Source organism: Rhinolophus ferrumequinum, chromosome 17 (genome assembly GCF_004115265.2).
Source record: "Rhinolophus ferrumequinum isolate MPI-CBG mRhiFer1 chromosome 17, mRhiFer1_v1.p, whole genome shotgun sequence".
In the NCBI taxonomy this organism is placed as follows: domain Eukaryota; kingdom Metazoa; phylum Chordata; class Mammalia; order Chiroptera; family Rhinolophidae; genus Rhinolophus; species Rhinolophus ferrumequinum.
This window is the reverse complement of record NC_046300.1, coordinates 42,872,266-42,889,821: the sequence shown is the minus strand read 5'-3', so window position 1 is coordinate 42,889,821 and position 17,556 is coordinate 42,872,266. Positions and strand designations below refer to the sequence as shown.

At 42.5% G+C, this 17,556-nt stretch overlaps 1 protein-coding gene across 2 annotated transcripts in view; it reads left to right on the top strand.

Moving 5' to 3' along the window:
• ATG7 (autophagy related 7) overlaps positions 1-17,556 on the top strand; it is a 215,687-nt gene that overhangs the window by 10,458 nt on the left and 187,673 nt on the right. Inside the window, exons 2-5 of one of the 2 annotated variants that reach the window (XM_033132876.1) lie at positions 7,540-7,709; positions 8,208-8,262; positions 14,782-14,899; positions 16,710-16,787. In XM_033132876.1, the coding sequence (XP_032988767.1) occupies positions 7,550-7,709; positions 8,208-8,262; positions 14,782-14,899; positions 16,710-16,787 (411 nt within the window). In that variant the 5' untranslated portion in view covers positions 7,540-7,549. Of the gene's footprint in view, positions 1-7,536; positions 7,710-8,207; positions 8,263-14,781; positions 14,900-16,709; positions 16,788-17,556 lie in introns of both variants that reach the window. The other variant, XM_033132877.1, reaches the window with a different exon arrangement.

Below are 17,556 nucleotides of genomic sequence, written 5' to 3'. Positions count from 1 at the left end.
CAGATCCTGCCGGGGGCCTTTTTTGGTGCAGCCCATGAGCGAAGAATGTGTTTTACATTTTTCAAGAGTTGTAAAAGGAAGAAGAAATATGGCAGAAACTGTTTTGGCTTGCAGTGCTTAAAATATTTACTATTTGGCCCTTTTCAGGAAAAGCCTGCCAACCCCTGGTCTCGCCTGACTGCCTGATACAGTAATCCTTTGTACAATATCATTTGGCAAATGATCATCTAATATATGCTTGAACACTTCTACTAATGGAAAATTCATTATCTCCCTGGTCAGTTTATTTCCTATTTGGACAATTCAGGTTATTCGTAATTTTTAAACTCTGCTGAAATATGTCTCATTATAGCATCCATCCATTGGCCCTTTGGGGGGGTAAGAGAGCTATTATTTCATGTCAACATTTACTGGGCTCCTAATGTTTTCCAGGCACTGTGCTAAGTGCTGAGAAAAGATGAATACCACATGGTTCATTCATCATGTATCTCCCAGGTGTTATATCCTGGCACTAAAGCAGTTGAGTTGCTTTCCCCTGTCTTCCTGCCACTGAGTTAGGACTTCTTTCTTTAATGATTTTACTTATTTGTTATCCCACATACACAAAATTCATTGAATTTTGAATACCAAATTCAAAGGGCAAAAGGGTCGTACGGTGAAACAAGTCCCTCCACGCCCGTCTCCTGACCCCATAGCTCCTTTCCTGGGAAGCAACCACTAACACTCATTTTCCTGTGGAGTTTTGACTTTAAAGAACAGCACAAACACAAGGTTTAGGTCCATGTGGAAAGAAACTTTGATAAGTATTCATACAATGGAGTTTTGTTTTTTTATAAAATCTCCTACTTGTTGCTGAGCATTGACTTAGTTTTATTTTCATAAAAGCTTGAACTTTGCACCAAGTTTGGGTGGTAGACACAGCCCCAGACAGTTCCTATTGCTTAACCACCCACCTGCTTTTTCGGTTTTATCTTGACCAGATGTTTTGGTTACTGTTAGCTTTCTTACACTGCTGGGATTCTTGTTCATGATAGTGTTGAATCCTCACCAAAGCCTTTCCTCTTTCACTGGAAGTGACACAATTCCATCTTGTGTAACTCGTGGGTTTCACATCCTGAATATGATGATAGAAATAGTTTGAAATAAAATTGAGCCACACTTACAATGATGCCTGTGTCAGTTTCTTTCCATGAATGTGTCTGTATGTAGCGTTGAAGGTTGATAGAAATAATCTAGCTTTCTAAGCTAAGCAGAGGCCAGAAGTCTCACCTACACTTTCTAGGGTTATATAGGCAAACCTTGATTTTCAGGAAGCAGGTAATATCTGGATCTAGGTTAGTTACACATGAATCACTTTGCACCAAGGACTCACTTCCCACTCCCTCCAGAATTTCCTTCGGATCATTACTTCTTGAATCTTCCCTTCCAGTTTAGGGGAGATGGCGATTTGACCTAGATGTGTAGCTTTCTACTTGATACATTTATACTTGAGTGTCCTATTTAGATGTTTCTAGTAGATTCCTTATCACATGCTGCTGTTGCTTAAAATCTTCCCATTTTCTTAGCCTATCAACCAATGGTTCAGCAGCTAAACACCAATCATATCCTCTTGTGAAATAGGCTCTTGGGTTCAGTTTGGAATTTCTCAAAGACCAAATAAGTCAGAAAATGTTTGAAGGATGCACCTCTTATGCAAATTACTTTCTTACTATGCCTCTCCTTTGTCTTCTAAGTGGTCATCCTGAGTCACTTTTCCCAAGCTACTGAAGTGCTGTATGAAATAGAGTTTTCTCTTTTGTCTCTGGCACTGGTAAAATTCCATCTTGATGACCTCAGCAGAATGATGATGAAAACAAGTTACCATTGAACTTGGAGTAAGTTGTGGATGACTAAAGTGTGTAGGAGCCTGATGACCCATCACGTGGAGGATTTCAAATGAAATCCATTTGTACCACTGTCAGCGCTGTGCTGATTTCTTTCCATTATGGAAGATTGTTCTGGCCACCATCTTTTTCTTTTGACTTGATTGTAAAAGAGGTTAGTATGTAAATGTTTTTCAAAACAACTGGTTATTCTTTAGCATATGTGGGGCTGTGAGCAATATAAAGGTTCTGAGAAAGGGTGGCTGTGCTTCTTCTTTCAAGGCATTATAGTGTAGTGATGAAAGTCAGGACTTTGAAGCCAGCAGACCTGGGTTAGACACTCAGCTCTTTCACTTCCTAACTGTGTGACTTTGGGCAAGTTACTTAACCTCTCAGTGCTTCTGTTTTCTTTTCTATAAAGAAAGTATAATACAACAACTTTGGGGTTGACATAGATAATATGTAAAATATTTAGTGTAGTGCTTGGCACAGAATAAGCATTCAGTTAGAACACTTACTACCTTGTTTCCCGGAAAATAAGGCCTAGCCGGATAGTCAGCCCTAATGCATCTTTTGGAGCAAAAATTAATATAAGACCCGGTCTTATTTTACTATTATATAAGACTGGGTCTTGTAATCTAATACAAAATTATATATAATATTATATAATATATAATACCAGGTCATCAGCAAAGGCATACATTTGGGCAGCTAGCAGGCTAAGGTAGCGATGGCACCTGACTCTCTTGAGTCTTAAGGCCAGTAAGGATTGTTTGTTTATTTAAACAAGGGAGTCACCTGTGCAGACCAGTTCTGGTGGCAGTGTGACATCTTGTTTGGAGAAGAACAGACTGAAGTCAATGACCTGTGAACATAATACTGCAGGAGCAGAAGTGTGAGACGATTGGGGTGGGCGTGGGGGTGCAGCCGTGTGGCAGTGGGAGTGAGGAGAAGGAAAGCCGACCTGGGCAGGAAGCATGACATTGCATGAAGAGTTTGGCATTGGAGTTGAATGCTGGTTCCCCGACTTAACTAACTATCCAACCTTCTGTAAACTTCTTAGCTCTCTGAACCTCAGTTTCTTCCTCTGTGAAACTGCAACTGTTACTTCTTAAGGTAGTTGGGAGAAGTAACAGGTGCCTGGTCCTGGTCAATATTCAGTAACTTATCTTCATCTCATTCCAGAGGACTGTTTAAGATTGATCATCTAGAAATTAGTCATTTATTGGATGTGAGAGGCAGAAAAATTGAAGATGACTCAGGTTTCTACCTTGAATGTGTGGGGTTACTAAGTAAAGTAGGACATACAGGAAAAGGGGCAGAATTTTGGGAAAAGGTATGTTCAGTTTCGGATTTGTTGAATTTAAGATATCTGAGAAATCCAAGTCCTGACTTTCAAAGACACTTACATATGTGTTTGCAGGTTAGCGCTAGAAATACAGTCCTGGGATTCATTAGCATATAGATAGAAATTGATATAGAAAATGAATACTTTTGCTTTGGGAAAGCTTGTAGGCTAAGGAGAGGGCTGAGCATGAACACTTGCAAAATCCAACAGCAGGAAGAAAATGCCAGCTGCGTTGTGGAGGAGAGAGGTACCTTTTAGTGTTCTCTGCCACCATTTGTCATCACCCTCTTCAAACTTTGTTACTGCTTCGGGTCCATGGATAGACATACCACCCTGGTATACCGACTAGTGCTGCGCACTGCCCTTTGCGTGTCCTTTGTTTGTGCTGCTGGTTCTATTTCTTCTTACCCGCTAATAGTGGACATTCTTAAGGACTCTGTTGGGCTCTGGCTTTTCTTTCTCTGAGGAGCTTGAAGAACTGAGCATTCTCGTCTGCTTGAGCTGTTATCCCGGTGTAAATGCCTCTGAAATTTCTGATCCACCTTCTCGAGCCAGCCCAGTTCCCTGAGCCATCTTCACTCTACCCTGCCCTGCCGTTGTCCTCGCTGAAAATCTCTTAAATTTATCATTACTCTTCTGCCTCAGACTCTTCCTCTCAGAGGAGGAGTGGAGCGGCCATTCTCCTCACCAGTCAGGCCTGGACATCCCGGGGGCCTTTTCCTCTCTTTCGTTCCTTGAATCCACCAAGATAACCAAGTGGGAGTACCTTTTCTCTTAAACTGTCTCCAGTGAGGATCTCTCTGTTTTCCGTCTGACCTCCTCAGCTCTAATCCAGCTCTTCATAAGTTCTTAAGCTGGTACCTACCTCCTTCGGAGCCATTTTGCCACTGCAGAATTCTGTCATATTCCCTGTTCCAAACTGGCTTCCCATTCCAGAATCCTTCAGCCTCACCTTTGAACCTTCTCTATCCGTGTTCACTGTGTAACCTGCTCAACTTTGTGTGTGTTGCTCTTGCACAGTACCGACCCTCCAAGGACAGCTAGGCCCAGGCTTCCCCGTTTCTGCCACACGATTCCCCCACTCTATTTGTTCCTTCCGCCTTCTGCCCATCTTCCCCCTCCAAGCCCATCCTTTTCAACATAACTCAGCACCAGCTGAGGCTTTCTCCCTGCTCTGCCCCGTGTGCCTCTCCCCCTTTTTGATTTAGCCCTTTTACGTGATACTAACTTTGCGTTTTTCTATATTGTTATTATCACTCCAAAGCTTCGTATCTCTAATTCTAAAATCCAACAAGTTTGGAAAACTGAAAGCTATTTAATAACCTTGGCACAAAACTCGAGCAAATCCTCTCTTGAGTGGAAATGAACTGTCTTTTGAAAACATTTATCCCATCTACTGTGACTATTCACACATTCCACTGCAGAAATATTAATCTGTCTGGTCACAGGGCAATTGGACAGGATGGAAAGTGAAGGGACCTCATCAAGTTGTGCTTTTTAGAACTGCCAAGTTCCTCTACTACTGTGCTCCTCAGACTGGGATACAAGGTACCCCTGAGAGAGTGCAGGGAACCGAGGGAGTTCCAGCGTACACCTGCTCGGTTGCAGGAAGGGTCACATTTATTTGATGATTTGACTGAGAAAATGAAATATTAAAGAAAATATAGTAAAGTGCAGCATTTCCATGCATTTAAAGGACAAAAGATGACATTTCAGAGAAATGCAGGTTCTGTGGTTAGGTGGGAAGAGATGTTTTCCTTCTGGTAGCCAGGAGCTCAAGCACTGCCCTCATTCAGAACTCTGCGTTGTTGTGTTTCTAACTGGCTGGGCTTTGTACTTGCAAACTTCTCTGGGACCACACAGGCTGGCAAAAACTGCTGAGACTATGTGTGGAAGAAGGAATAACACCAGCGCATCAGTCAGACTGACTTTCACAAGAAAAGAAGATGCACAAAAGTGAAGGCCGCGAAGGGTTACTTAGGAAAGTCAGCTGTGTCATGAGGAGGCTAAACTTGACAACAGAGGCACATCACTCCGGTTGATTTCCAAAGTTGCATCTTCAGGTCGCCCAAATACCTGTCATACTTTTTGTTTGTCAGTTTGGGTACGCCCCCCACCCCCGCCTCCCCCCAGTTTTATTGAGAAATAATTGACATACATTATGACTGCGTAAGTTTAAGGCATACAGCATGGTGAAATGTTCACCACAATAGGTCTTGCTAACTTCCATCTTCACATATAAATACACTAAAAAGAAAAGGAAGGGGAAAAAGGAACAATTTTTTCCTTGTGATGAGAACCCTCAGTATTTAACTCTCTTCACAGCTACATGTCATACAGCAGGGCTAGTTCTAGTCATGTTGTATGTCACGTCCTTACCTTATAAATGGAGTGTGTACATTTTGATCACCTTCCTCCAATTCCCCCTCCCTCCACCCTTTCCTTCACCTCTGGGAAGAAGTCTGATCTCTTATTCCCTGAGTTTGGTGGGGTTTTTGTTGTTATTCTTTAGATTCCACATATAAGTGAGATCATACAGTATTTGTCTTTCTCTGATTTATTTCACTTAGCGTAATGCCTCGAAGGTCCATCCACGTTGTAAATGGTAGGATTTTCTCATTTTTTGATGGCTGATGAATATCCCATTGTATGTATATATACATCACAGATCCTTCATCCATTCCTCTATCAGGGGACACTTAGGTTCTTTTTATGTCTCGGCTATTGTAAATAGTACTGTAGTGAACATGGGGGTGCAGATATCTTTTTGAGTTAATATTTTCCTTTCCTTTAGATATATTCCCAGAAGTAGAATTGCTGGGTTGTACAGTAGTTCTACTTTTAACTTTTTGAGGATCCTCTATACTGTTTTCCATAGTGGCTGTACCAGTTTACAGTCTCACTAGTGATGCACAGGGTTCCTTTTTCTCCACGTCCTCACCAGCATTTGTTATTTCTTGTCCATTTGATGATGGCCATCCTAACAGGCCTGAGGTGATATCTCATTGCATATTTAATTTGCATCTCTCTGATGACGAACATCTTTTGTGATGTTGAACATCTTTTCATGTACCTTTGACCTTTCACATGTCTTCTTTGGAGAAATGTCTATTCGGGTCCTTTGCTCATTTGCTTTTTTGCTATTGAGTTGTAAGAGTTCTTTATATATTTTGGATATTAACCCCTTATCAGATATATGGTTTGCAAATACTCTTTCCCATTCTGTAGGTTTTCTTTTCACTTTGTTGGTTGTTTCTTTTGCTGTGTAGAAGTTTGATATAGTCCCACTTGTTTATTTTTGATTTTGGTGAGTGTGCTTTAGGTGTCATATCCAAAATATCATTACCAAGACCCATGTCAAGGAGCTTTATTCTTATATTTTCTTCTAAGAGTTTCATGGCTTCAGGTCTTACATGTAAGTCTTTAATCCATTTTGAGTTAATTTTTGTGAGTGTAAGGTATGGGTCCACTTTCATTCTTTTACATTAAATATCCAATTATACCAGCCACATTTATTGAAAAGACTGCCTTTTCTCCATTGAGTATTCTTGGCTCCCTTGCCCAATATTAATTGACTCTATATGCTGGGATTTATTTCTGGGCTCTTGATTCTGTTCCATTGGTCTATTTGTCTGTTTTTATGCCAATACCATACTGTTTTGATGACTTTGGCTTTATAGTGTAGCTTGAAATCAGGAAGTGTGATGCCTTCTGCTGTGTTCTTCTTTCTTAGGGTTTCTTTCACTATTTGGGGTCTTGTGTGGTTCCATATCAATTTTAAGAGTGTTTTTTTTCTGCCTTTGTAAAAAATGCCATTGAAATCTTGTTAGGGACTGCATTGAATTTATAGATGGCTTTTGGTAGTATTGATGATTTAACAGTATTAATTCTTATAATCCACAAAAATGGACTACCTTTCCATTTATTTGTGTCACTTTTGATTTCTTTCATCAGTGTCTTATAGCTTTCTGAGTAGAGATCTTTCCCCTCCTTAGTTATATTCATCGTAAGTATTTTATTGTTTTTGATGCTAATGTAAGTAGGATTGATTTCCTTTCTTTTCAGAAAATTCATTGTTAGTGCATAGAAACACTACTGATTTTTGCATGTTAATTTTGTATTATGCAACTTGGCTGATTTAATTGATTAGAACCAACAGTTTTTGATTGAGTCTTTAGGATTTTCTATATATAAAGTCATGGTATCTGCAGATAGAGACAATTTTACTCTTTCCTTTTTGTCTGTTTGTTGTTTTAATTAAACATTATTGCAAATGTTCTTTTTTTCACCATTGTGCTCTTTCGTTGTGTTCTGTTTTGTTTTCAGTAGGCAATAGATAATGGCGGCAGCTACGGGGGATCCTGGAGTCCCCAAACTGCAGTTCGCCCCCTTTAACAGTGCCCTGGATGCTGGGTTCTGGCATGAGCTGACCCAGAAGAAGCTGAATGAGTATCGGCTGGATGAAGCTCCCAAGGACATTAAGGGTTATTACTACAACGGTAGGCAATGTTAAACTCCATCTTCCATCGTCTTTTATTATCTTCTGTGCCCTCCAGTATAGGGTCAGCTTTCCTTTAACAAGGGACACCCTTGTCTTCTATAATGATGGTCTTCACTGGTTTCTGTTTTACTTCGTAACTTTTGACCCATGTTCATTTCCACTTCTTTTACCCTGTTGTGGGGAAAAGAAAGGGAGAAGTAAAACCCAAGTTATTAATCCCAAGATTTAATACTGGTTACTTAGTATTGATGGGAGAGGAGATTGGAAATATTTTTGTCCAGTGAATTTTTTTTTTAAATATTCTTGGCAAATTTCTCAAATTCACAAAGGCACTTGTCATTTTCTGCTAAGTTCCTGTTTAGTTTGGATAACCAGGAATTGCATAGGGCACTTTGGGCTCAACAAAGAGAACAAAATTATTTGCAAATGTTTTTGTTATTAATGCTGCTATTACTGACTTACGATTGAAAATGTGATCGTGGTTCTTTCTGTGCAGGTGATTCTGTTGGGCTGCCAGCTCGCTTAACGTTGGAGTTCAGTGCTTTTGACATGTGAGTATTTCTTGCTGTAAATCTGCAGTAAAGAACAATGTTTGCTTTTTGTAAGGAATGACCATTCTTAACCTCCCTCATAGATGGACCACAGGGAAACTAGGGGAGCTCCTGGTGGACAGGCCCAGCTCCTCGTAGTTCTCTTCACCCTCCATAACACAGAGACAAGTGCTGCATGCTTAGGACTATCTGATTGATTTTGTCAGCAGGTATTTGTCAGAGCCTGTTTGTGGCCAAATACCATCTAGATTGATTGAGACTTAGATGACATCTCTCCTGATTTTGATCATAGTTAATATTTTGTGATCCTTTACTGGTATCTCTCGACTTATTCCTATCTATGGGCATCAGTGAATGTTTCTTAGGCTACTTCTGTGTAGAAGCCACTGTGCAAGGCATGATAGGGTTATACAAAGTAATAAGACATAGACCCTCAAAGAATTTTTTTATCTGGTTGGAGGCCATGGGGAGTTGCTGGAGAGAAAAAAGGCATTTATTGACTTAATTAGCAAGGCATTTTCACATACATAATCCTTTCAGAACTGCCAATCCTTTCTCTCTCTTTCAGATGAGGGAACATGGGTCAAAAGGTAAAATGGCTTGCCCTAGGTCACATGTGGCCTAATTTTAGGAAGGGTGAAAGAAAGGTAAAATGTATTTCTGAGGTTGCAGTCTGAGTAGCTGGGGGCTTTTTAGAAATAGAGAAACCAGGAGGGGGCTACAATTTCACCAGGAGGTAAGTTTGGTTTAGAACATGTTGGGTTTGAGGTGACAGCATCCAGTAGAAATGCCCAGGAGCCACAGGAGTCAAGGAGGGAGGGTCAGACTAGACTTGAGAGTCTTCCATGTATAATAGAAAAGATCATGAGGTTGTAAGAGAGGAAGAGACTCTAGTGTAAGAAGAACAAAGGACCAGAACAGTGAGGATAGCCGATTAGCGAGGGCAAGAGGATACGGAGGGAGTTTTCAGAGAGGAGAAAGAACCAGAAGAGTGTTAGAAAAACCAAAGAAAGAAATGTTTTCAGGAAGGAAAGAGATTCAAAAACGGAAGCAAGAAGGTCAGCGTTCAATGCGAGGGTCATTGGATTTGTGGCTTAGGACTTTTGTGGTCCTCTCAAACTAAATTCTGCAGAAAAGGGCGGAACAGGAACCATGTTGGGAGCTGTAAGACAATAGAGTTGAAGAATAAAAGGCTCCAGAGAGGTCAGCTGTTTCTGCTTTTTTGTACCTTAGCAGTGTCAAGATGAAGGATTTGGGGAAGGCAAAGAGATCTTTGTAAGGATTGCCTGGTATTTAAAAGTGGCACGGGTTAGGGTATTTCAAATAAAGAATCCCTAGAATTTTCTTTTTTTAATCTCTCCAAAAGTCAACACATATTATCCCTTTATCTCAATCAAATTGCAAAATTAAATTTCATAACATAGATGCAAAATAATGGTAGTCTTTATATCTTTAAAAGGTGTGTGTTGGTGTTTCTTGTTCTCTTCAGAACTTTCTTCCTCCATAATGCCTGTGATTAGTTATCAAAACAAATTACATCCTAGTAATCTCTCTCCTGTTTTGGCAAAAGCTAGCTTACTTTTGTAGCAATTGCAAGATAATGAGGAAAATACAGACAGTGTACAAGTAATAAATTATCTGAAGATGATGAAGTGGGGAATATCAGCAGTGCAGTTTTAATGTAATCTTGAGAGTCCAACATTCATCACAAGCCAGCCTCGCTCCTATCTTTATTCTGAAGGTTATTTTTTTTAAAAGATATTAATAGTTTTGTTCTTTGGAACAAGTATAGAAAAAAAATCAGTCCACAGAAGTTAGCCTTGATTTTATTACAAAATCCAAGCATCTTAAAATTCAGTGATCCAGAAATTTTAGTTGAAGAAGATAAGAAAATCTGTGATCCTGCACCTATGACTTTCATAGAAATTGCTTGATTTTTCTGGTCATATTTTTCCATTCAGCTACTGAATACTCACCATGTGCGGGGCTCCATGGGACACAGTGGGGGACGTGAGCAAGAATAAAACATGGTCTCGAGTGTTGTGAAAATAGCTCTGGATTTGTATGTAGTGTGAAGACCTAGTATCTGATAACAGCTGATTAACCAAATTACGTAGAAGAAGTCCTTTTCTAACTCTCAGTTTCTAATATTCCTTCTAGTTTTAATAGTCTGTGATTTTGAGTCCCTCTTTCTTAGGATGGTTGGTGCTATGGTTTAAATGTTTATGTCACCTCCACATTCATATGTTGAAAACCCAATGCCCACGGTTATAATTTTAGGTGGTAGGGCCTTTGGGAAGTGATTAGATCATGAGTTCAGAGCTCTCACGAATGGGTCTAGTGCCCTTATAACAGGCCCCAGAGAACTAGCTCGCTGCTTTTGCCATGTGAGGGGGACACAGCAAGAAATGCACAGTCTGCGACCGGAAGAGGGCATTCACCAGAACCTGATGTTCTGGTGCCTTGCCCTTGGACTTCCAGCCCCAAGAACTATGAGAAATAGTTTTCTGTTGTGTATAAGCCACCCATTCTGCGGTATTTTGTTATAGCAGCCTGAACAGACCAAGGCAATTTAATTAAAGCACTTGGAGCTCCCCAGAAGAAATTAGTTCTTTATGTCCAAATCATTTTCACTAGTATTGTCTGTTCTTTGTTTTTATTGCTGTACACCTACGTGGATTTGTAGGGAAATCTTCATGAATTTATTCATCAAACACTGAGTGTTTATTAAGTGCAGAATGTGTATGTTAGGAATACAAAGACTTAGGAAACACAGAGCCATGGAGGAGCCCTGGACAGGGGTAGAAAACAAATATTTGCATTAGATTGTATTCCATGCCGTAACAAATGTGGAGAGGTAATAGTTATTTTAGAAATACTTATTGTTTCCTCTGTGTCTAGATGTTAGAATATACTAGGATTGGGCATACAGAGAGGAATAAGATGCAGTGGGAGAACTAACAATCCTAGTTCTCACCTAAGAGATGCTACAAGTATCTCAGCTTTGCATAGCGCCAGATAAATGCCCCTTACTCTGAGTCCCTGAACGCCTCGCGGACCTCTGCCCGAAGGTAGCAACACAGGATCCTGTTCTCTACGTTGTATTTGGTGAATTACCAGTCAAGTCGTATTTTATCAGGCACTAATTGTCTTACATTGGAGGGCGTTGTCTTAGGGTAGGGTGCACTGCTGAACCAGACCCAAAAATGTGATGGCACAAACACAAAGGAAGTTCATTTCTTGCCCACTTGTCAGTCCAGGGTGGTGGTCCAGTCTTCTTCTCTCTTACGGCTCCATCATCCTGGGAAGCATGCCTTTGTGTGCTGCTGAACTGAATTGTCACCTTCGGGTCACAGTAGATAGACAGGGAAAGAGAGCCAGGATGAAAACAGGTGGGAGAAATGCACCCAATCTCTTAAAGGTCCTGTAGGGCAGGGGCATGCATCCCTCCACTCAGATCCTGCTGGGGAGAGGAAAAGGATCTGTGTGTATTCTGTTTCTGTTTAAGAGGAGAAGAATAGATTTTGATGTACAATCTCTGTATAAATGTGAAACTGGTTAAAAGAAAAGTTTGTCTTTCCCTGGGCCTCTTTCCCTTGAGGAACATTTATCTTTTTAGTCATAGGAAATATTTTTCTTTTCTAAACCTCAAATTGTACTTAGAGAAATAGAAGGCAATAACTCTTCTCCTCAAAGAACTTAAAAAGTAGCCAAGGAAATAAGACTCAAATGCAGAATCACCTGTGCAGGGCATAGGCTGTGTCTTACTCTCTGCTGTCTCTCTAGCACCTAACACAGACCTGACGTGTACTACATGCTCAGATAATTGTCGGATTCAATTACAAGCAGTCTAAGTACATCGCTGTCAAAACGGGATAGGGTCTGGTTGATGGAAAGACACTAGTGGACTGTGTTAGAGGATGTTATAAACAGAAACTCAGAGTATTGTGAAAGCAGGGGCTGCATGCCACCAGACCGAGTACCACTTCCCCGGGTCACCACGTTTTCTGTGACCGTGCAAAGCTGAGCACGTGGAGTAAGATTCCTACAGGTGTGAAAAGTGACTTCTGCCCTTCTTCTGGGGGATCTAGCCCGTCCTTTGACCAAGTGCAGATAACAGGTGCAAAACAGTCCCCGTACTTTGCTGAGTGATCACTGGGAGACTGAAGCAAAATGCAGGCCAAGCCTCCGCAGGCAACATCTGCACGCGGTTCGAGGCTGCAGACTTGGGCAGCATCCGTTCCTCACCAGGTTAGTGCACACATTGCGATGCACTGCTGGCTTTGCTACTATATGGGGAAGGTTTCTCCTTCCGATTTCTTAAGCAGCTTTATTGAGGCAAAATGAAATTCACCCTTTAAAAATGTATAGATCAGTGGGTTTTAGTATCTTCATAAGGTTGTGCAACCACCACCACTGTCTAATTCCAGAACATTTTCACCACCACCCCCAAAACCCTGTGCCCCTTAGCAGCCACTTCTTCATTGCTCCCGTCTCCCTCCGCACAACCCTAGGCAACCAGGAATCTTCTTTCTGTCGCTGTGGATTTGCCTATTCTGGACAGTTCATATAGATGGAATGGTAGGAAACTAAACTAATAAATGTCCAGGAACAGAATTTGGACAAAATTATCTCATTTCCAAGTCGAGGACTCTTTCCAGTCCTCATCTGAGCCACCTTTCGTGGAACAAGTGGAACTTAAACCTTGAGAAACTGGTAGAATGGCTTTCCCTCCCATTATCACTTTTAAATTTGTTTCCCTGGCCACCTCCCCTGGTGGAACTTGAGTCATGAAAAGTGCTTCTCCTTTGAAACTTAATCTTGCCCTCATTAATCAGCTTGAAGGAGAGCCTAGGAGCACAGCTGTCCTGGCAGTTGCTTGAATTCTCATGATGTAGTTTCCTCCAGTCTCAGAACAAGGCTTTGGCATGGTTTTCACACATCCAGGACTTCTGGACATTTAGGAAGGAGGATACCTTCCTGCTCTTGGGCTTGTATCCAAGTCAGATTATTCATAGCATCCTTCTGTTTATACATCCTTCCTTCTGTTTCAGAAGTAATTGCATGAGACCAAGTCTTATGAAAGTAGAGGGCCCAGTTTACCAACTACTCTGCTTCCTTCTTCTTCTCTGTAGCGTTAATCTCACCTCTTTGTGATTTTTTTTTTCTCATCAAGACTTTCTTTGATAGCCTCATCTCACCTGGATGAAAAATATTCTTGTATTGGAGTAGAATGGTTACAAACAACCTATGATTGCTGACTCATCAGCTCCCAAAGGAAGACTCTGGCCATTGAAAGTTCTTCTTCCCCCAAGACTTGGTGTTTGAGCATTTCAGACGGCATTTGGCAGAATCTTTGTTACTCTTTGCAGCCCTCCATGCCTGTTTTAGGCTTTGATCTTTTCTTGCAGCCTCCCTGAACCCAATTGTATGCAAACTTCGAATGAAGAGGTGCTGGGTCTTTTAAACCATACAGCTACCTTCAGTGCAATCAATAAAAATGCATTCTTTCTGCAGTAGTTATTAAGTGGCAATATTAGGATACTAATGAGGTGAGTATTTTCATTTAGCATCTGTAACCTCTGAAACACAAGTTAATCATTTCAGAGAAGAGACCAGATTTCTCCACATCAGAGTTTGTGTTCAGAATCAACTCATCTTCCCCACTCCTGATTTTGATTACCCTAAGACTGTGAGGGCTGTCCTTCACAGGGGCAGTGTGCCGTACACGTGTGGCAGGATGGACTGGCAGGCAGCCCAGGTGACACATTTTGTCTGGACTCAGGCAACCACCAGGGCTTTGCTCAGCAGCAGCTCTGCAGAGCCTGTTCGGGCTGGGCTCGGGTGTGGGACTGTCAGAGAGGGGCACGTCTCCCTTGCCCTCAGAGAGCTTCCTATCCAGTTGGGTGTACGTCACTGTCGGTCTTCAAAGCAGTCTAAAATATGCTCAGTTTTATGTGTAAACTGCTGCCAGCGACAATAGGAGATGGCTTCCTGTAAGAGGTGGGTTTGAAATAGGGCCCTGCAGCCTGGGAGGGCTTGATGGGGCGTCGGCAGCACAGCACCTTGGAGCCAACCAGTTCTGAGTTTAGATTCCAGCTCTGCCCATTCTCATGTGAGCTCAAGCAAGTTACTTAAGCCTTTAAATGGGGGAACAAGCTGTTACGAGAATTCAAACTTTGTACAGTACTTAGCACAGTAGAGCTCGGTGAATAATGTTTCCCTTTCAGGTTAAAGATGGGAAAGAATAAAAAATTTGAAAAGACCTTATATTTGGGGGGCAGTGGAAGAACAACATGCCGAGAGAATAGGGTAAGGGGACTATAGAGGCTTTGGGGGGCATACTGTTTTTATTTCTTAAGCAATGTTATTTATCTTTTTCCAAAGAAATGTACGATCGATCCTCTGTTTGCCCATAGAGCCCTGTCCTGTCTCCCACTGTTTGGCGGGTTTGTTTATCCCTCCCTGGCTCTCTGGGTCCCAGCAGTGCCTGCTTAACCGTGTTTTTCTCCTACCCAGGAGTGCTCCCACCCCAGCCCATTGTTGCCCAGCTGTTGGAACTCTGTTTAACACCAACACACTCGAGGCTTTCAAGGCTGCAGATAAGAAGCTACTTTTGGAACAAGCAGCAAATGAGGTTAGCTGGGAAAACATGAGGCATCCATCTTAGTTTCCGTGGTCCCGCAGGCGTGGTGTTTCTGATCTGGTACACGAGTCTGTCATAAAAACTGGTATGTAGTCACTACTCAGAGATAGTTGTGGGCTTCCATGTGGGTGGGGAGGTCAGGGAAAAGACACTGAGGCTCTCACCTGGGTTTAGGCTGGAATTCATGGCAGTGCAGCGTGTGAAAAGCTTTGCTGCTGATCTCCAGTTAGCATTTGAAAGCAGCTTGACTTCTGTCTGAGAGTTCGGTTCCTGTGTCTGAATGCGTTTGGGTCTCTATTCTTTGCGCCTCTGAAAGAGGTTTTCTAGTCCTAAGCACCAAAGTGCTATCGGAGATGATCATAAAGTCTGTACAGTATCCTCAGGGCAAAATCTAAACTACTCCATCTGATTTACAAGGCCCTGGTGGTCTGGCCTCGGTGGCCTTTCTGTCCAGTCACTCTGGCCCGGTCACAGAAAACCACTTCTCATTCCTTCCTTCACCTACTTTTTGTTCTCTCCTCTGTCCTCAGGACACAAGGTTCTCTCTGCTTGGAATGTCTGTCCTTTCCTTCTTCACATCTGAGTTAGTGTGAGGAACTGAAATGGGGGGACAACTGATCCCCCTCTAATCCACTTAATCAAGTGGTCTTTACACTGATCTTAAAAAATAAGAGTCTAGTTTAATGTGGCTGTCGTGGTCAGAGAAGGAAGTCTCCTCCTTTGGTCCTGAGGAAGGTGGCCCTTCTGTCCCTCAGGATGGAAGCAGGACGGGTGCAGCTAACAGCTCAGGTGACCATGGTTGTTCTCCTTGGCCTGCAGCTGGGCCGCTCCTGGGCTCCTGCTTCAGCTGCTCATGTAAAAGTCTGTCCCTAAAGAATTGAGTCAGGTCTTCATCCGTGGTAGAAAACAGCAGGTTGCTCCCCACGGAATCCCCACCCTTGCCCAAGGCTCAGCCTTTCCACAGTCTCCCTTCCTTCGCTTATCAGAAGTGGGGGCCTGCTCCTCAGCGGCCCAGCTCTTCCACGGTTATTATTTCAGTAGCAGGATCTACTCTTTGCTTATTTCCCTCTTTTCCCCATGTATGGCGAGTGGCTTTTAGTGGCACAACTGTTTGTCTTGCTTAGTGACACAATGTTTAGCAACTAATCTTAGCTACTAAGACATCTGTGACCAGCAGCTGCCAGTACCAGCTTCTGCTTCCAATCCTAGTACTTGCTGAGTTTTCATGAACTTGAACTTCATGCCCTTTCCTTCCTACCTCAGGGTGAGATCATCCCAAATCAGACTTGAAGAAGTCACCCATACATGGTTCAAATCGCTACCTCCCGAAACCCTGCCTGGCTCCTTTCCCTCCCGCCTCCAGGCGAGTTCAGTGTTCCTCCTGGGAATTCTACGTCCTCCGTGATAGCATGTCCCACCTGGTTGCTGGACTTGCACATTTATGTCTGTCTCTCATTAGACTGTAAGCTTCTTGAGGCTAGAGATTGTTTCTTTTATTTCTGTAACCCCAATGTGCCTGGTATGAGTGACAGGAAACAAGTAAATATTTATTGAAGGAAATAACGAAGGCATGAAAATGGCCTGGTTGCTGAGACTCCGTGAGAGGAGGCTCCTGGGTTCTCTCACTTTTCTCAGCCTGTTCAGGGAGTGTGTCTGGTGGACAGGAGCGTGACGTGGGCAGGTGAGGTAATGACCCACTTCATTGCCTGGGATAAAGTAGGGTCTGACCTGTGCTTCGCTTGAGAGCGAGAAGCTCAGATATGCCTGATAACCTGCCTGACGCTTTTCTTTCTTCTGGCAGATATGGGAATCCATAAAATCGGGCGCTGCTCTTGAAAACCCTGTCCTCCTGAACAAGTTCCTCCTCTTGACATTTGCAGTAAGTGAACGGACTGTCTGTATCACGGAGATTGCTCAAATGCCCTGGGCAAGCCCAGGTGCCAGTATTAACACTTTGTTCTCCTCTGCCTGAAGCTTTTACCTTGTGTCATTCAAGTCATGGCTGTTAAAGACATTCTCATTCGGTTAGTAACCTGATAGCGCTAGCACTTTTCACCAGTGCAGTCTTCATTCATTCTGACCCATCACGCGTCATACTCCTGCTAGCACTTGCATGTGGATACAACACAGTCCTCCACCTCTTGTCACTCAGAACGTGCTGAGGTCAGGGTCCGGGAGTTGTGGTTTGTGGTCAGTGTTGTTAAATACGGTCCTGCAGAGCTCAGTTGCTGGGTCCATTGACATAAGGAAAAAGGGGTGTTTCTGGGACCCCAGCCATCCCCAAAGCTCTGCACTAGAAGAGATGAGACTGCATAGCTTATTCACACAATTGTGTTTTTTTAAGAAAGAAACATGTTTTGTATAAGTGATATCTAATTAAAACGAACATGAAGGACAGCTTTGAAGAAGAAAAGAAGTCACATTAGGTTACCAGCTGCTGCCTAGGGAAGGAGGGGAAAGAACCTGGTCTTAGTGATGGGGAAAGGGGTGAGGGTTGATTGTAGAGATACCATCTACCCTGCCCCCCATCTCCAAACACATGCGCGTGTGCATTTGTGTGTATACGTATATACATATATATGTACAGGCATACCTTGGAAATACTGCACGTTTGTTTCCAGACCCCTTCAATAAAGTGAGGATTGCAA